This window comes from Lepidochelys kempii, chromosome 3 (genome assembly GCF_965140265.1).
Source record: "Lepidochelys kempii isolate rLepKem1 chromosome 3, rLepKem1.hap2, whole genome shotgun sequence".
Classification (NCBI taxonomy): domain Eukaryota; kingdom Metazoa; phylum Chordata; order Testudines; family Cheloniidae; genus Lepidochelys; species Lepidochelys kempii.
In genome coordinates, this window is record NC_133258.1 from 45882790 (window position 1) to 45902467 (window position 19678).

Genomic DNA, 19678 nt, shown 5'->3' on the forward strand with positions numbered 1-19678 from the left:
CTGCCCTCAACATGAAGGACGCATACTTTCATCTCGCCATCCACCCAGCACATCGGCAGTTCCTGCGCTTCACCATGGGCCAAGAACATTACCAGTTTGCGGTTCTCCCATTCGGTCTAGCCATGGCCCCACGGGTGTTCACAAAATGCATGGCGGTGGTGGTGGCCTTCTTACGGAGGCAGGGGATCTGGGTTTACCCGTACCTCGACAATTGGCTCCTGGGGGGTCGAGCTGAAGCCGAAGTGCGGGGCTACGTGGAGGTGTCCCTGAGATTGACCAGGAGCCCTAGCTCACGGAACAATGTCCCCAAGCTCACTCTCATGCCCATGCAGAAAGTGGAATTCATAGGGACGGCCCTGGATGTGGTGCAGGCCAGGGCAAGCATTCCAGTGTCCTGATTCTGGGCTATCCAGCAAGTGGTGGCCTCCTTGCACCAGTTTCCAATGGCAACGGCCAGGTGCTGCCTGCGGCTGCTGGGCCACATGGCAGTATGCACGCACGTGGTCAGGCATGCCAGACTGAGACTCAGGACTCTGCAGGCGTGGCTCGCTCGGGTGTACTGCCCAGGCAGGGACCCCCTTGGACTTGGTAGTGACAGCCCCAAGAGACATGCTAGACTCCCTGCTGTGGTGGCAGTCCCAGCCTGTGGTTTGCGAAGGCATCCCCTTTGCCTCCCCACAACCGGACCTGATGCTGGTGACGGACGCGTCAGACCACAGATGGGGGGCTCACTTGGGGGACCTTAGGGCTTGTGGTCCGGAGCAGAGCGGTCGCTCCATATCAATGTGAAGGAGCTCAGGGTAGTCCATCTAGCCTGCCAGACCTTTCACGCCACTCTGAGTGGTCACAGCGTGACCGTTCTGACAGACAACACTACTGCCATGTCCTATATAAACAAGCAGGGTGGGGTCCGTTCCTCGCTGCCTTGTCACAAGGCTATCCTCCTCTGGGACTTTTGTATAGCCCATGCCATTCACCTCTAGGCGTCGTATCTCCCATGGGTGCGAAACGAGCTGGCGGACTACCTCAGCAGGTCCATATCGCATGCACGAGTGGACGCTCAGAGCGGACGTCGTACTTTTGCTCTTCCACAGGTGGGGGTTTCCTCGGGTAGACCTGTTTGCCACCAGGGCCAACACCCAGTGCCCGCACTTCTGCTAGTTCCAGGGCCACAGCCCGGGCTCAGTCACGGACGCATTTACAATCCCGGGGGGAGGGGGCTTGATGTATGCTTTTCCTCTGCTCCCCTTGGTACACAAGGTCCTGCTCAAGGTACACAGGGACAGGGCAGTGGTGGTCCTCATCGCCCTGGCGTGGCACCGCCAGCACTGGTACACAACGCTCCTAGAGCTGTTAGTGGAGGCCCCAGTAGTCCTGACCCTACACCGGGACCTCATCACGCAGGACGGCGGGTGGCTTCTCCACCCCAACCTGCAATCACTACACTTGACAGCATGGAAGCTCTGTGGCTAAATGCCTTGGAGAGCCAGTGCTCCCTTCCTGTGCAGCAGATTCTGCTTGGCGGTAGGAAGCCCTCTACCAGGGCTACTTATGTGGCCAAGTGGAAAAGGTTCTTGCATTGGTGTGAGCCCCGACAGGTGCGGCTGTGCCAGACCCCAGTGCAAGCCATCCTCAAGTACCTCCTGCACCTCAAGCAGCAGGGGCTGGCCCCGTCCTCACTCAGAGTACACCTAGCGGCCATCTCCGCCTTCCATCCGGGGTTTTTGGGTGGCTCGGTCTTTTCCCTCCCAGTGGTGGGATGGTTTCTTAAAGGATTGGAGAGGATGTTTCCGTACTCATGCCCTGCAGTCCCTCTTTGGAACCTTAACTTGGTCTTCTCTAAGCTCATGGGACCCCCGTTCGAGCCCCTCGCTACCGGCTCCCTCCTCCACTTTTCCTGGAAGGTGGCATTTCTGGTGGCCATTACCTCGGCCAGAAGGGTGTCTGAGCTGAGGGCTCTCACCTCTGAGCCACCATATACAGTGTTTCACAAGGATAAGGTGCAGCTCCGACCGCACCCCAAGTTTTTCCCTAAGGTGGTCTCGCAATTCCATTTGGGCCAGGACATTTGTCTGCTGGTGTTTTTTCCAGAACCCCATACGGACCCGAGTCACCGCAGCCTACACACCCTGGATGTCCGTCAAGCGCTGGCATTCTGTTTGAACGTACCAAGCCCTTTCCTAAATCCACGCAGCTGTTCGTGGCCGTAGCCAAGAGGATGAAAGGCCTCACGGTGTTGACGCAGATCTCATCTTGGATTATAAACTGCATCTGGGCGTGCTATGAGCTCGCAGGTGTTCCGGCCCCGGCGGTCACAGCCCACTCAACCAGGGCGCAAGCGACTTCCACGGCTTTCCTGGCACAGGGCCCGATCCAGGAGATCTGCAGAGCAGCCATCTGGTCCTCGGAGCACACCTTCACGACCCACTACGCAGTCAACCAGCAGGCCAGAGAGGACACAGCAGTTGGCAGAGCGGTCCTCCAATCAGTTGTTCCGTGACTCCTACCCTCCTCCAGAGGTAAGCTTGTGATCCACCTAAGGTGGAATGGACGTGAACAAGCACTTAAAGAAGAAAAAATGGTTACTTACCTTCTCGTAACTGTTGTTGTTTGAGATGTATTGTTCATGTCCATTCCACCACCCACCCTCCTACCCCTCTGTTGGAGTCACCGGCAAGAAGGAACTGGAGGGGGACGGGTGGCAGGGGTATATATGCACGGCGCAGTGGCGCCACTCAGGGGCCCCACTGGCTCGACAGGAGCCGCTAAGGAAAAAAGTTTCCAAAGCTCGTGCATGCGATGCGAGCACACCTAATGTGGAATGGACGTGAACAACACATCCCGAAGAACAACAGTTACGAGAAGGTTAGTAACTGTTGTTTTTTTTTTCCTTTAGCAGGCACAGAAAGGGGAGTGGGGGTGGCAGGCAGAAACAATAATAGAATTTCTTCTTCAAGTAGATGCAGCTATGTATTCTACTTAGGTACGTGCACATCCAGTGGACTGGGCCCAGAGAACTTTGCCCAGCAGTACCTTTAGGAGAGGTGCTCACAGCCCTAGCCCTTCCCCAAGTCATACAAGGGCAGCACTGCTCTGACCCTCTCCGTCCCTGCTTTCAGCCCATGGCTACAGTTAGAACTCTGCTTTTGGTCTCAGTTTCTGATAATTTTTTTTCTTGTGTATACTAGTTAGTACATTAGGTTAAGTTTAGTATGGAATTAGAGTAGTTGGCTGTCCTGTGTGATGCCCTCACCAGGGTTCCAGCATTGTCCATTGTGTGGGGAGGCCATCCCCAACAATGATTCTCACACAAGGTGCTTGTGTCTCAGTGAAAGACACATTAAAGAGTTGTGCTCCATCTGCAAGTCATTCAGAGAGGACTGAGGTGGTAAGACACTTGCAGCTGAAGCAGCACCTGCTGGAGCAGGCCATGAGGATGGAGGCCCTTGTGTGATTGCCAGTCGCCTTCAAGTGATGTCACTCTGCACTTTGGCTCAGCCATTTCCCCAAAGAGGAAGGAGTCATTCTCCCTCTGCTGGTACAACGAGGAAGAGGTGCCATAAAACAAATAAGGACCACTCAGGGAGACTCCACCACATTTTCTAAGAGGAGTGCTGACAGGCACCATACTCTGTCTGGCACACAGGATGGAGCAGTCCATCCAGCTGCTCTCCAAAGCCACTCCCAAGGTAGGGTAAGAGCCTGTACCATCAACTCTGGTTCTGCCATGAGGTGTCTGTTGAGTCCAATACCAATGACATTGGCACCAGCACTGACTACCTCCACTCTGATGACATACTAGGCAGCATGGGCACTTACTGCATCAAACCTTTTTTGCCTCTCAGTCTTGGACTCTACACTGGTTCAGGAGTTCTCTGGTGCCATGGCTTCTACTGTCTCATCCTATGTTGTGCCATTGTCACCTTCTGGTTGCATCACAGAGCTTTGGGTTCATCAGCACCACAGCTCGCACCGCCCGGGCCTCAGACAGTAGAGTAGAGACTGATGCAGGGTCCGGCACCAAACGTCCCACTGATGCTGGTGCATCCTTTGGCACCATTGTTGTCTTGGCAGTAGATCCTTTTGAGTTAAGTACTGTCCTTAGCCTTGGTACTGGCACCTCTCCCAGAATCAGATGGGAGTGTGTTTCATTTGGTACCACAGGTGCCAATCCCCCCATTCCTCTTCAGCACTGATGCTACCCCATATTGGACATCAGAAGTGTCTGACCATTTGTTTGCTCCATTGGGGCTGGTTCCCTCATTGTCCCCAGAGAATCTCCAAGACTCCTCCAGAACAGATAGGCACCAGAGATAACCTTTGGCTCACCATCGGTACCGAGATTTGACATCTGTCCCACAGCTGAGGCAGGAGCTCTTGGCCTGGTGCCTGGTGGTCACTAATGCCTTGTCTGTATGCCCAGTGGCCTTCTTGGAATCTTTGGGATGCTCCTTGGTCTATGAGGTCCTACTCCTTGCCTCTCTGCAGAATGAGATCGCTGATGGTGGCTCCTGCTCCCAAACCATGTCAGCTGCAAGTGACTGCTGAGCCCTTTCACCCTGGACCTCTGGAGCTCTTCCCACTGTGGTGCAAGAATAGGATCCATCATTCGTGCACCAAACCACCTCATCCTACCTGGACAACTCTACTGTGCCAGAATCATCATCTTCCTCTGTGCCAGAAGACTTTAAGCCATATTCACACCTCCAGAGGTGTATGGCTTGGGTATCCAGGAAGATTCCTGCAGGAGAATTACTCATAAACTGTTGAATATTCTCAAATTATTAGCTCCAGGGAGAGTAACCCTCTCAATAAATGAAGCTCCTTTTGAAGTCTGCAAAGGCCTTCTGGAATCATCCAGCTTCATTGTCTTCTGTGGTGAAGTATTTGGAGAAGCGGTACTTTTTTCCACATGAAGGGTTTTGTGGGTTTCTACTCCCACCTGGCCCCTAACTCTTTGGTGGTAACTGTGGCAAATGGCAGGGCACAACAGAGAAGGTATAAGTCCATGCCTAAGGATGAAGAGCCCAAAAGGATGGACTTGATGGAGAGGAATATTTATATCTCCTGTTCCCTGCAAATCCACATCACAGACTAGTAGGCATTGCTCTCTAAATATGATTTTGTCAATTGGGTGGCCATGTCTAAGATCATGGATAAGTTACCAGAACCTTCCATAGAAGAGTTTAATGTCTCATCCAGAATTATGATATTGGCTGTGACCATGAGGAGGACCTCATGGCTGCAGGATTTGGTCATTGCACCCAGTGTGCAGCAGACCATTGGGGGATTTAAAGTTTTGATGCCTGGGTTTTGTTTTTAGAGAAAACTGACAAAATTTTGCACTCCTTTTTTTAAAAGACTCCCAAGCTACTTTGTTCTTTCGGAGCCTATGCTCCAGCCATGGAGAGACGCACGATAGCGGTCAGCAGCAGCAGCAATACCATCTGCAGATTTTTTTCTGGACAGTCCTACCTTCCTGTAAGGCAGCTGGACTATTCCTGGAAGGGCCACAGATCCCAGAGGAGCAGGTCTTCTGGTTCTGAGCTTAACCAGCCAGCTCTCCGTGTCCCCCTTCTCCTCCACCCCCCGCATCCAGTAAGTGCCCATTTTGACTTGTGTGTCCAGGACTGAGCCACTGGTGGCCTCTCCTCCATCCCCTCTGTTCAGGGACTTGTTGGCTTGTTTTTGTGGTGTTTGGCTTGACTTGAACTGGGTCCTAAGCACTGTCACATCAGGTTGTGCCAGATAGTTTCTCTCCATCCTTCCTCCCCACCCCATCCGTCTTCAGGGACCTGTCTCACATGAAACTGCTCCTTCAGCAGGTTCAGTCTCTACTGACTCTGAAGTCTGGCAAGGAGGTTCCCTTGCAGCACTGGGGGCAGGTTCTAAGCATTGGTATTTCCTGGTCTGCAGGACCAAGGAAGGGATGAGAGCTGTCCTGGACCACTACAATTTCAGCATGTATGGCTAACCTAACAACTATCCTTCCAACCTTTAATCATGACTAGTTTTTTGCCCGCAACCTGCAGGACACTTATTTTCTTGTAGTAATCTTTCCAAGCCATAGGAGGTTCCTCGGGTTTGTCATAGATGGCTGGCACTACCAGTTTACCATGCTGACTTTCAGCATGTCTTTTGGTCCCCAGGTTTTTTACCAAATGCCATGACTTGGTAACATCATACCTTAGGAAAAGGGTAATTCATATCTTCCTGTATTGGGACGATTGGTTACTGAGATGCAAGTCCAGAGAGGAAGTCCTCTGGCATGTCCATTTCACATTACTACTCAGTCGTTCAGGTCTCATCCTAAATGACAAGAAGTCAACACTGGTTCCAGCTCCAAGAATCAAGTCCATTGGGGCCCTGAGAGCATTTGAGAGCATTTCTACTGATTAAGAAATTCCAGGAAATTTGCCATCTATATCTGGAGTTTCACTCTCAATTCTCAACCACAGTCCAAGTATCTCTGAGATTGCTAGGGCATATAGCTGCATGCACAAGCTGGTCCAAGATACCAGGCTGCACCTGCATCCTCTTCAGATGTGGCTGAAGTTGGTCTATCATCTCAGTTCTCATCCTTTTGGACAGACTGGTCCAACTTCCTCCACCAGTCCTGGACTGGACAGGTTGGGGAGTGCATCTGGGGTCACTGAAAGTTCAAGGCCTATGGTCTGAACTGGAAGCTTCTCTGTATATCAGTGTCCTGGAGCCTCCTGCCATCTATGCTGCCTGTCGGCCCCTTTGAGATCACATCAGAGACTAGGCAGTGCACATCCTTACAGACAATACTGTGGTGGTGTATTTATATGAACGGACTGGAGAGCATGCTCCAGCATGCTGTGTCAGGAAGTGACCAGGCTCTGGCAGTTTTTTGCATTGGGGAAGATGCACGGTCAATCACTTACCTTGGATCCAGAATCACCTGGTGGATCACCTCAACATATATTTTTCCCTGAATCACAAAAGGTTGCTAAAGCCCAGTCTCCTGCAGTTCATTTTTGCAATTTGGAGCATCCCAACAATCAACTTGTTCATCATAAGAGACCACAAGAAACGTCAGCTGTTTTGCTTCCAAAGGGGGTCTCAGTTTGGTCTCATTTTCACTTGAGCTGGGAATCAGCACTCCTGTATGTATTTGCTCCAATTCCAATCATCCTGCAGGATGTTCTCAAGCTGAAATTGGACTGTGTCAAGCTCATTCTCATTGTCCCAGCCACGCTGGAGCAATGTTGGTTCTCCAACCTCCTTGCATTATTGGTTCAGCCTCTCATATCCCTTCCTCCTTATCCTGATTGCCTGACTCCAGTATCTTGGTGTGTTCCCTTCCCTGCATCTCACAGCATAGATGCTGCATAGTTAAATGATGAGGAGGAGCAATTTTGGAGGTGGTCCAGCAAGCCTTGCTCAATAGAAGACAGCCCTCCACAAGAGCAACCTATTTTGGCCAAGTGGAAGCAGTTCTCAATATGGTCATTAGCCTGGCAAGTTCGTCCAGAACATCTTGGAGTATGTGTTACATGTTCAGTCTTCTGGTCTTACACTTAGTTCATTGAGAGCTCACCTGTTGGCATTTTCAGCCTTTCATCTGCCCATCCATTGGAAGTTGGTGTTTTCAAGAACCTCACTGCCATGGGGTTTGAAAAGAGTCACTCGTCTCCACCTGCCAGTGAAAGAGACAATTCATTTGCGTGACCATAATGCTGTCCTAGTGGCTCCTATAGGGCCTCTGAGGCTCTGACAACTTTTCTCCCTTCTGTGTTAGAAAACTGCCTTTCTTGTAGCAATAACGTGTGCAAGGAGGATGCGTGAGTTGTAGGCTTTGATAGTGGAACCCCCTATATGCAATTTTCTAAAGAGACAAAGCAATCCTGCATCTGCACCATAAGTTTTTATCCAAAGTGGTTTCCCATTTGCACGCGAACCAAGGGCCACATTCAACCCCAGAGGAACAATGTCTTCACACATTGAATGTCTGACGATGTTTAGCTTTTTATCTAGGTATGACCAAACTTTTCCGCTCTCATCTTCTTTGTTTATATGCAAACCAAATGAAGCGTCAAGGGGTCTCTTCACAGATGATCTCCAGGTGTATAACTTCCTGTTTCATGCATACAGCATGTAAAGTAGCCCAGGCTACGTCTCCTCAAAGGGTGTTAGCTCATTCTAACAGAGCCTGGGGAATGTTGACTGCGTTTGAGTGACATTCCTATATTGGACGCTTGCAGGGTTGCCACTTGGTCCTCAGTGCATATTTTTACAAGTCAGATGCAAACTTTGGGAGTGAGTCCTGCTGTCCTTTTTGAAATAGACGTTACACCACCTCCTGCCAGTACTGCTTGTGAGTCACCCAAGTAGACTACACACCTGCATCTACCTGAAGAAGAGAAAACTGTTACCTAACTGTTTTTCAAGATGTGATGCACCCACCCTCCATCCCCACTGCATCAGTGTCTAGACTTCTGATGTTTGGTGTGAAAGGACTGAGGGGGTCAGGGCAATGCAGCCCTTATGAGATCGGGGAGGGATTCATGAGCACTGTTCCTATGCATCCTGCTAGGCAAAGTTCTCTGGCTCCAGTTCACTGGGTGAAAACGCACTGAAATAGAATTGTATCTTCATCACATTTCAAAGAGCAACTTTGAGGTAGGTACTTACTCACAGGTAGGTAACCATTTTTTATGAACATTATTAAATGTTTGTAATAATTATAATTACTTTGCATGCATTTTAAATCACTAAAACATCAGTAAAAGGTTTGAGTAGGGTATGCTTTCTTGCATTTTCCCACTGAGTGGTGAGTTGCAATACTGCTTTGTTCAAATGCTCCAAGTCAGGTTTATACAAAATCAATATTACAGACTCAAAATGTTGGGTATATCAGGTTAACACTTACTGTAACTTTCCATTTCCTTCAGAATTTAACATGAACTCTGTATAATTTGTCCAGTTCCAATATAAAGTACATAGGTAATGCATTTCATAGTCTGATCTGGTCCCAAGTAGCCCAGGTTTGACCCTCAAAGCATGTTTATTTGCATGGTCTGCTACAGATAATGGGATTTGATAGGGATTAGGTTTACATGGAGTAAGGACGTTCTGTTTTGCTGGAGGCAGAGTTTTGCTTGTCATGGGTATGTTGCTATTTAATTTTATTTGTTAGTTTTTGGCAGGGTTGGCTATAGCCTTTGAATAGGGTGCCGTTTTATTGTTTTGATAATCCAAATATTACAAAAGATCTGAAACTATGGTAGACTGTATAGCTAGAGTCCAGATAAACCTCAGCAAATCTGTTCTAGGATAAACCTTTTGCACTGGAGGAAAGCAAAAATGGTAACTAGTGACATCATAGTCTCCTGTGATGACTGTACCATCCTCCATTGGCAATTGATTAAAAAACATTCTTTCGTCTCTAGACTCTGGATGAGTAATCACAGAAGATTAGGGTTGGAAGAGACCTCAGGAGGTCATCTAGTCCAACCCCAATTAAATCATCCCAGCCAGGGCTTTTTCAAGCCAGGCCTTAAAAACGTCCAAGGATGGAGATTCCACCACCTCCCTAGGTAACCCATTCCAGTGCTTTACCACCCTCCCAGTGAAATAGTTTTTCCTAATATCCAACCTAGATCTCCCGCACTGCAAATTGAGACCATAGCTCCTTGTTCTGTCATCTGCCACCACTGAGAACAGCTGAGCTCCATTCTCTTTGGAACCCCCCTTCAGGTAGTTGAAGGCTGCTATCAAATTCCCCCTCACTCTTCTGCAGGCTCAGTAGGCCCAGTTCCCTCAGCCTGTCCTCATAAGTCATGTGCCCCAGCCCCCTAATAATTTAGTTGCCTCCTCTGGACTCTTTCCAATTTGTCCACCTCCTTTCTGTAGTGGGAGGGGGGGGCCCAAAACTGGACATAATACTCCAGATGTGGCCTCACCAGTGCCAAATAGAGGGGAATAATCACTTCCCTCAATCTGCTGGCAATGCTCGTACTAATGTAGCTCAATATGCCATTAGCCTCCTTGGCAACAAGGGCACACTGACTCATATCCATCTTCTCGTCTACTGTAATCCACAGATCCTTTTTGGCAGAACTGCTGTTTAGCCAGTAGGTCCCCAGTCTGTAGCGGTGCATGGGATTCTTCTGTCCTAAGTACAGGACTCTGCATTTGTCCTTGTTAAGCCTCATCAGATTTCTTTTGGCCCAATCCTCCAATTTGTCTAGGTCACTCTGGACCCTATCCCTACCCTCCAGTATATCTACCTCTTCCCCTCTCCCCCAGCTTGGTGTCATCCGCAAACTTGCTGAGGGTGCAATCCATCTCATCATCCAGATCATTAACGAAACTGAACAAAACCGGCCCCAGGACCGACTCCTGGGGCACGCTGCTTGATACTGGCTGCCAACAAGACATTGAGCCATTGAGCCCTACCTGTTGAACCCAATGATCTAACCAGCTTTCTATCCACCTTTTATAGTCCATTCATCCAATCCATACCTTTTTAACATGCTGGCAAGAATACTGTGGGAGACCGTATCAAAAACTTTGCTAAAGTCAAGGTATATTACGTCCACTGCTTTCCCCATATCCACAGAGACAGTTATCTCATCATAGAAGGCAATCAGGTTGGTCGGGCATGACTTGCCCTTGATGAATCCATGTTGACCGTTCTTGATCACCTTCCTCTCCTCCAAGTGCTTCAAAATGGATTCCTTGAGGACCTGCTCCATGATTTTTCCAGGGGTGAGGCTGAGGTGAGGCTGACTGGTCTGTAGTTCCCTAGATTCTCCTTCTTCCCTTTTTTAAAGATGGGCACTCTATTTGCCTTTTTCCAGTCGTCCGGGACCTCTCCCGATCACCGCAAGTTTTCAAAGATAATGGCCAATGGCTCTGCAATCACATCAGCCAACTCCCTCAGCACCCTTGGATGCACTGCATCCAGCCCCATGGACTTGTGCACGTCCAGCTTTTCTAAATAGTCCTTAATCTGTTCTTTCACCACTGAGGGCTGCTCACCTCCTCCCTGCATTGTGCTGCCCAGTGCAGCAGTCTGGGAGCTGACCTTGTCTGTGAAGACTGATGCAAAAAAGGCATTGTGTACTTGCTTTTTTCACGTCATAGAATCATAGAATATCAGGGTTGGAAGGGACCCCTGAAGTCCAACCCCCTGCTCGAAGCAGGACCAATTCCCAGTTAAATCATCCCAGCCAGGGCTTTGTCAAGCCTGACCTTAAAAACCTCTAAGGAAGGAGATTCTACCACCTCCCTAGGTAACACATTCCAGTGAAAAAGTTTTTCCTAATATCCAATCTAAACCTCCCCCACTGCAACTTGAGACCATTACTCCTCGTTCTGTCATCTGCTACCATTGAGAACAGTCTAGAGCCATCCTCTTTGGAACCCCATTCATCTGTCACTAGGTTGCCTCCCCCATTCAGTAAGGGTCCCATACTTTTCCCTGACAGCCTTCTTGTTGCTAACATATCTGTAGAAACCCTTCTTGTTACCCTTCACATCCCTTGCTAGCTGCAACTCCAGTTGTGCTTTGGCCTTCCTGATTTCACCCCTGCATGCTCAAGCAACATTTTTATACTCCTCCCTAGTCATCTGTTCAAATTTCCACTTCTCGTAAACTTCCTTTTTGTGTTTTAAGCTCACCGAAGATTTCTCTGTTAAGCCAAGCTCGTTGCCTGCCATATTTTCTATTTTTTCTGCACATCGGGATGGTTTGTTCCTGTGCCCTTAATAAGGCTTCTTTAAAATACAGCCAGCTCTCCTGGATTCCTTTCCTCCTCATATTAGTCTCCCAGGGGATCCTGCCCATCAGTTCCCTGAGGGAGTCAAAGTCTGCTTTTCTGAAGTCCAGTGTCCGTATTCTGCTGCTCCTTTCTTCCTTTTGTCAGGATCCTGAACTCGACCATCTCATGGTCACTGCTGCCCAGGTTGCCACCCACTTCTACTTCCCCTACCAATTCTTCCCTGTTTGTGAGCAGCAAGTCAAGAGGAGCACGGCCCCTCGTTGGTTCCTCCAGCACTTGCACCAGGAAGTTGTCCCCAACACTTTCCAAAAACTTCCTGGATTGTCTGTGCACCGCTGTATTGCTCTCCCAGCAGATGTTACTAGCGTAAAAGAAAACGTTGGGCTGTAATTTGGGTCTTGTCCGACACTCCTTCAAAGGTTCAGGCTCACGCCAAACTCCCTTCCATCTACACACAAATCTGTCTGACTCAGGCCAATAAGTTGGCATAACCCAGCCCCTAGGATCTGGGGGTGAATCCAAGCCAGGTTCTGTTGGACTCTCATTTGTTTTGCAGTGTGAATGCAGTTTGGGTCAGTCTCCCCGGACTCAAGTCCTGAGAGTCCACCAATACTATCCCATGGGCCACTGTTCCTTTCCTTTCCTTTCTATCCCAAGAATAGCCAAGCAACTCCTAGGAAACAGAAGCAATCAAGTACAGTCAGTGGTGAGCTGGAGCTGGTTCGCACCGGTTCGCTGGAACCGGTTGTTAAATTTAGAAGCCCTTTCTAAAAGGGCTTCTAAATTTAACAACCGGCCAAAAGTGGCGCCTTAGGCATGAACTCTGTGGGTGCTCCAGGGCTGGATCAGCTCTTCGCGCGGGAAGCTGGGGAGGGCTGAGAAGCAAGTGGCAGCTTTGTGCTCAGGCCCAGGGAGGCAGAGGTAGAGTGGAGGTGAGCTGGGGTGGGGGGGCGTGAGGTGGGCTGCCGGTGCCGCAGCAGGTAACCCCGGGGGGGGCTTGCAGGAGGACCGCTCCCCTCCCCAGCTTGCCTCCGCCTCCCTGGGCCTGAGCGCGAAGCCGCTGCCTGCTTCTCAGCCCTTTCAGGCTTCCTGTGTGAACAGCTGATTCGTGGGAAGCCGGGGCGGAGAAGCAGAGCAGGGCGGCGTATTCGGGGCGGAGGCAGAGCGGAGATGAGCTGGGGTCGGGCGCGGGACGGGGAGCTGCCAGTGGGGGCTCTGCACCTACCAAATATTTCCTGTGGGTGCTCCAGCCGCGGAGCACCCACGGAGTCGGTGCCTAAGGTGCCACTTTGGATGTGATCAGTGGGGGGAGAGGCCATTCCTGCCCTCAGCTGCGCTACCAAGCCCCTAGGAGCCAGAGGGACCTGCCGGATGCTTCCTGGGAGCTGCCCCAAGTAAACAACGCCAGGACTCCCCACCTCACCCCCCCGGCAGGTCCCTCTGGCTCTTAAGGGCGTGGCGCAGTGGGCATCCGGTGGCCCACGAGACCCTCCTTCCCGGTTCTGGGGGAAGTCAGGGGACGGGGAGGGGGGTGGATGGGGCGGGGGTCCCGGGGGGGGGGGCGGCATTGAGGAATGCAGGGGGTTGAATGGGTCAGGAGTCCCGGGGGGCAGGGGTGGGCCACAACCCCCTCGTGGGGTGAGGAGGGAACCAGTTGTTAAGATTTTGGCAGCTCATCACTGAGTACAGCAGCTTGGTGCTTAACCCTTCCATTTTATTCTGACCACTGAGCTACAAACAGAATGAACCGTTTCCTGCATTAGCTATGGCCCCAGACAAGAAGTCCTTTGCCAAGCATGCTACTACCTGGGCGTGGGACCGCAGTCAGATTCTGATAAATCTCTGGTATGAGGCAAAGCAAGATGTTCAACGTCAGTAAGTGTACCAAAAATGACGTGTACCAAGAAATCGTGGATAAATTGGCAGCATTGGGGACCAGAGTAAGTGGCTCAAGAGCAGCTAATAGAAAGCCAGGAATGAGAACCATCACTCTAGGAACTTGTCATCATCCAGCCTCTTTTTTGAGAACTTTGGCTACTGCTGGGCACTACGCTGAGCACTGAGCCAAGAGTGGTTCATGGTAGCCTGATCAGCCAGGATGGTGACCTTCTGACCCTGACTCTAATATAGTACTGGAGGGAGAGTAGGCAGCTGCTGGATCAGGCTAGTGAAGTGACTTTGGTGGTCATGCCAGTCCACTAAGAGGCTTTGCCTCCACAGAAGCTGTAGCATAACCCAGGTCCATACTTGAGGAAGGAGCTGTTTTATGACACTATCCCTGAGGCAGCCTGCCGGCAGCAGAAACCACTGCAGAAGCAGCCCCAGAGCCTGGTAAGTTTCTGACTCCGTCTGTTGTTAATATACTAATAGGAGGGATTTCCAGTTTATGACCCAATGCAATTTTTATTACAGGTTGTGGGTAGCAGCCTGCATACTCAGTGTCGCTGCTCAAGCCTGGGCTGACAAACACTGAGCCTGTGGTTCAAGTCCCACAAACCCTGGGCTTACATTGCAGTGTAGACTTACTCCAAATCACTTGGACGTTGTCTCCAGAGTGAAGTCACTGTGGAAGGGAATGTAATTTTAGGCTGCAGTTAGGACTCTGGTCTCACTTTGTCTATCTCCTTGAATGTTTACTGACAGCCTGGCTTTTCCTAATCTTTCATTAGTGAGAATCCAGGGCATGACTGCAAGAGTATTAGACATGTTTGTTACCCTGGAAGGTAAAATTTCTAATGGAACTGTTGTCTTGTTAGGGGCCCTGTTAAAACCTTTTGTGCAGCAGGTTGGGATTTTACCACACCACAGAGTGCAGCAATGTAGACTATTAGGGATGAGGACGTTTGGAAAGGTAGCAGAGTCGGCAGAGTGTCTGGGCTAGTGAATGCTATGTTACAGCTGCCTACAGTGTGGCTGATGATACAAGAGCTGCTGTAAATGGTGATTTGAAAACTTACTGCTTTTCCTTCGTAGTAATTTGCCTTTCAAAACAGTTAAGAAATGGCAAAAGTCTGCTTGAATTTATGGACACTGGGTCCACAAACTGTTTTATATCATAAGAGATGACATGATTGGCAGAAACCAGTCTCATAGAACCTGGAGCTAATAAGAATTACAGTGACACCATTACAAAGTCAGCATTTGCTAAGTGACTACACTTGTCTGAGAACAATCTGTGCTTTAAATAGGAGATAGCAAATGCTAACTGTTCAATGGCCATCCCTTTACATAGTGTTTTTCTCCTAACACCACCACTGTAAAGTATAGCTGGTAAGTATTATTTACATTTAATAGAAAGGAAAACCAAGTTGATGCTGGGTCTAATTTCTTACACTAGTGCCTGTAACAGTTGTTTTCCTCTATCATAAATTAGCTGAATACATAACTAAGGAAAACCAGGTTTCAGAGTGGTAGCCGTGTTAGTCTGTATCAGCAGAAAGAACGAGGAGTACTTGTGGCACCTTAGAGACTAACAAATTTATTTGAGCGTAAGTTTTCATGGGTAAAGCCCACTTCATCAGATGCATGCAGCATGCATATCTATATCTTCCTACTGTATTTTCCACTGCATGCATCTGATGAAGTGGGCTTTAGCCCATGTGACACACACACACACACACACACAGAGAGAACTGAAAAAATGGGGATTGCCATACCAACTTTTAACGAGACCAATTGACCAAGATGGCGGTGTGGATTAATATTAACATTTCAATACTGCCATTCTGCTCATGTGTAGTCATAGGGGTAAGGAGTTTGTTAGGCTCAACCTATTAAGTTCAGTAGTCCCATGTGTGAGCACCAAATGCATTCTACATTTCTCAATAGTATATTTTCTGTGGTCTTTGTACAATAACAGATTTTTTTCAACCACTTGAGGTATTTGTAGTGCAAAGTGTGGTTGTATTTTCACAGCTGTGATCTCACGGATGCACTGTGAGATTTTTTGTGTGTAGCTATAGGGCAAGCTTGCCTATTATATTCACTGCCTGGCCTTCATTATATTTAGCTGCTTTCATTATATTCAGCCATAACACAAGAAACCTACAGGTCTGTTTCCTGTAAGATATTAGCTGAAGCATAAGTTAGTATAAGTGTGGTTAAATTGGCCATAACCCTTGGCATAGATTAGTGGTTACCTTTAGATTTTGGGAACTAAGAAGAGCTTGCTCAATGGTAGGAGTTAGCATGTTTCAGTAAGTGCTACCGCAAGGAACATGGAAGTAATAACTGCAAATCCACTTAAGTAAAGAGCGATGGGTATGATCAGGAGCTGATATGGCAGTTACGCGTATCAATATGCTAACCTACTATAGAATAAGTACACCTCAGTATTATGTGGGTGAAAAGGCTAAGTATGGGCATGGAGGACTGAGCATGAGAAGATGATGCTCGGGCCCTATAACAGGACAGTCACCATGTGGACTGGGGCTTGATCTTTCCTGGGTTTTTTCCATTGCTGGCTGCTCTTTCTACTGTTTGACTCTTCAACTCATTGAGGAACTTGGACCATTGGACACTGTGGCATGCCAAAGACAGTGCTGGTCCTTTTGTCTCCTACCACTCGGTCCTCAACAAAGGGTGTGAGTATGTAATTCTAAGAGCTTATGCATAGAATGATACCACAGAAAAACAAGATAGAGATAATACAACACTGAGGTTATGTGGCTTGGGTCTTTTCTAGCTTTATCCATTATTTTTGTAAAGATACCTAAGGTTTTACTTTGCTTTCAGTGTAGTCTTTGTCATCCACCCCGAAATTCCCCACAAAATAGTGAACTCCGTAGTGTGTGTTCTGTGTAGCCCAATTCTGGAGGAAGAACCTTATCACAGTCAGATGAATTGGCCATTAATTCAAACATTATTAACCTTAAAAAGGGTCAGGCAACATATGTAAGCTTTGATGCCATGTTCTGTAAGTGGAATACTGTGGATGTACATGTTCAGTTAAGGCTACTCTTTCCTACAACATGAGAGTACAACAGCTGTTATTTTGGGGCTGTCCTTTATTAGGCTCCTCACCATAGTATTTGAACAGTCATGGGGAGTGTTCTCTACTAGTAAAGCAGACGACTAGAAATCTGCACTCTCCTGTTCTGTTCCCATCTCTACCATTAACTTGTTTTGTCCCTAAGGGCAAAGCATTGAACTTCTCTGCCTCCATTCTTCCATCGCAAAAAGGGAGATATTAATGTTTACCGGAGTTGGGTGAATCATTTCCTGCAGTTCTTAGTGTGGCTGGTTGATGTGAACCAAGCCAATAACGATACCATCTTGTGCTATGATTCTTTCACATCTCACAACCTAGGTCTGATTAGGCTGCATTGCCACTTTGATAGGAGGGTACTCAGGGAACCCTATGGGCTGGTCTACACCAGGGCTTGAGTAATCACAGAACTCCGTTCCGGCCTTTTTTGCATTCTAGCCTCTGGTACTTTTGGTTCTGTTGCCTACGAGTGACTACTGGAAGTGTTTCAGCACTTTTTTTATTTTTTAGGATCTGATCATTAGTCTACACATAGCTTTTGCACCGATATAACTAAATCAGGGCAACTCTAGTCTAGAATGTGGACTCAATTAGACTGGCATAAACATCTTTAGGATAAACACCACCTTTATGCTGGTATAACTGCATCCACAATAGGAGATTTTCAGTTCATCTATTCGTTTACTGAAATAGGTGCAAAAACTGAGTCAATAAGCTCTAAGGTACCCGTAGAATTGGTGTGGCTGTCGCCTTAATCAGAACCGAAGGACTTTCTGATGCTGGATGCTGAGCCATGGGGTAGGGAGCAAAACACTGTTGGTGTTTGCCATCTTCTGGATGAGATGCCAACCTGGAAGTCTTGATCATCTGTGGTGATTAATGATCTTGTGGCCATTTTGGGTTGTTGTTTTTTTGTAAGTGTAGGAGCATTAACCCTGTGAGCCTAATCAAAATTCCAGTTTGAGTGATTACATTCTGCCTACCTCGTGAAACTTCAGTATCTGTTGGAAATAGCCTCTTCCTGTACCTGAGAATATTGGTGGATTTAGTAATGTTGATGTGTGTGCTGTTCAGGTTAAGAGATTTGTGCACTTTTAAAAAAAATCTGTTTGATTGTAAAGCACTTTGAAATCTTTCTCTCTTTAAAAGAGCTATATTAATGTACAATCCTTTTTGGTTGGTTAGAATGCTACATGCACTGCATACATAAAATGGCAAGGAAGTCTACTCTAGGAAAACACCTTGCAAAACTAAAACCAGTACCATATTTTCACAATTTTTAAAAAATATTTTAAAATATAAATAAACTTATTTTAAAAATAGGGAACAAGCAGGTTGGAATGTGAAATTTGGGCTTTATGAGCTAGGTTATGGATAACAAAATGTGCTTCATTTTGCAAGTTCTACACATCTGAAAATTCTGCCATGTTAACATTCCTTCTGCAAGTCAAAATACAATGTAATTAGCCTACTGCTATGAAGATTGTTTCTCTTTAATCTTAAAATGTAAATGAGTAGATCAGCCATTCTTCTCTTTTGAGTAATTGATTAGGATTTTTTTGTTGTTTTGCATGGATGATTTATAGCGATATGTGGTACTTGCAAACCTTTTTGCCTGTGGAAAACTCATTCCTATAGAGGATTTATTAAAGAGATTTTTTTTTAATATCTGCACACCATTTTATTTGTGCCCTCATGAGGATAGCTTGTCCTCTTAACACACAAGGGTGTGACAAAAAATACTGTTCCATATGGATTGCTAAAGTTAAGATTTTGAGAGTTATTTTCAGTTAAAGTCAAGGATTGGTCCTGGGCAATAAATAAAGATTCACTAAAGCCCATGACCTGTCTGTGACTTTTACTAAAAATGGGGTGGGGGGGCTGATGGGGAATGACTGAAGCCCAAGGGAAGAGGGATGAGAGCCAGGTGGGAGGGAAGCAGTACCTGCTTCCCACAGTGGCTTGGCGCTCCGGGGCAGTAGGTGGGAGTCCCAGGTCCCCACCAATGCCCACGGCAGCTCGGCGCTCTGAGTCCCCACCCACCCACTGGCCGCAACGGCTGAGGCGAAAAATGTTACGGAGGTCTCTGGAAGTCACAGAATTTGTGACTTCCATGACCTCAGTGACATAATCTTATCCTTAGAGATTGCATATGAAGACAGCACAGGGTAGGAGGCAGAGATTAAGAGCCTCTGCAGGGGAAAGGAGGATCACCTAACCTGTTTCTTGTTCATTAAGTAGAAAAGCAGTTTTGTACGTCAACGTGGTGTGCACATGCTGATGAAGGGCATGCAATGGGAACTGTATTTATGTGCATTGTAATGAAATAAACTTTGATGGATATGAGAAAAATGTTTGTTTCAATAATTTATTTTAAATTTCCTGAACGGAACTATATTCCATAAGCAAAATATCTTTGCTATTTTAAAAACGCTTCTTTAAAAAGTTCTGAATACAAAATTAGGAACCAGGGTATCCAATTCTACTCTTGGATTATTTCAAAAATTTCAAAGGTTATGGTCTAAAAGTTAGGCACTTAAATTCATATTTGATATTAGGCACATTAGGTTTGCCATTTCACCTGGGTGTGCCAGAGTTTCTTCTCTGTGTAAAATAGGGATGTGAATGATTATCTTACCTGGGTGTCATAAAGTTAGCTATTGTTTGTAAAATGCTTGGAAAGCAAAAATTGCTGTATTAATGCTAGTATTGTGCCAACAGGTGGCTCTGTCTCAGAGAAAGACATATATTCTATTCGGTCAATAAATGGGGGCTGTTGAAAGATTCAAGTGCTAACGAATATTCAATTATAATACAACACCATCAAGAGACATCTTGATGCATCTTTTCTGGATGCATGTCATTAGTATAACTAAGAATGGACAGCATTGTGTACTCCGGTTGTATGCTTGGTTTTGTACAATGTGGAGAAAGACAT

At 47.4% G+C, this 19678-nt stretch overlaps 1 protein-coding gene across 1 annotated transcript in view; it reads left to right on the forward strand.

The window, feature by feature from the left end:
* The first annotated feature begins 11 nt into the window (after positions 1-11).
* Positions 12-19678, forward strand: part of LOC140908768 (uncharacterized) — a 53279-nt gene continuing 33612 nt past the window's right edge. The window contains exons 1-2 of the mRNA XM_073336642.1: positions 12-377; positions 984-1094. Coding sequence (XP_073192743.1) covers positions 12-377; positions 984-1094 — 477 coding nt within the window. The remainder of the gene's footprint in view (positions 378-983; positions 1095-19678) is intronic.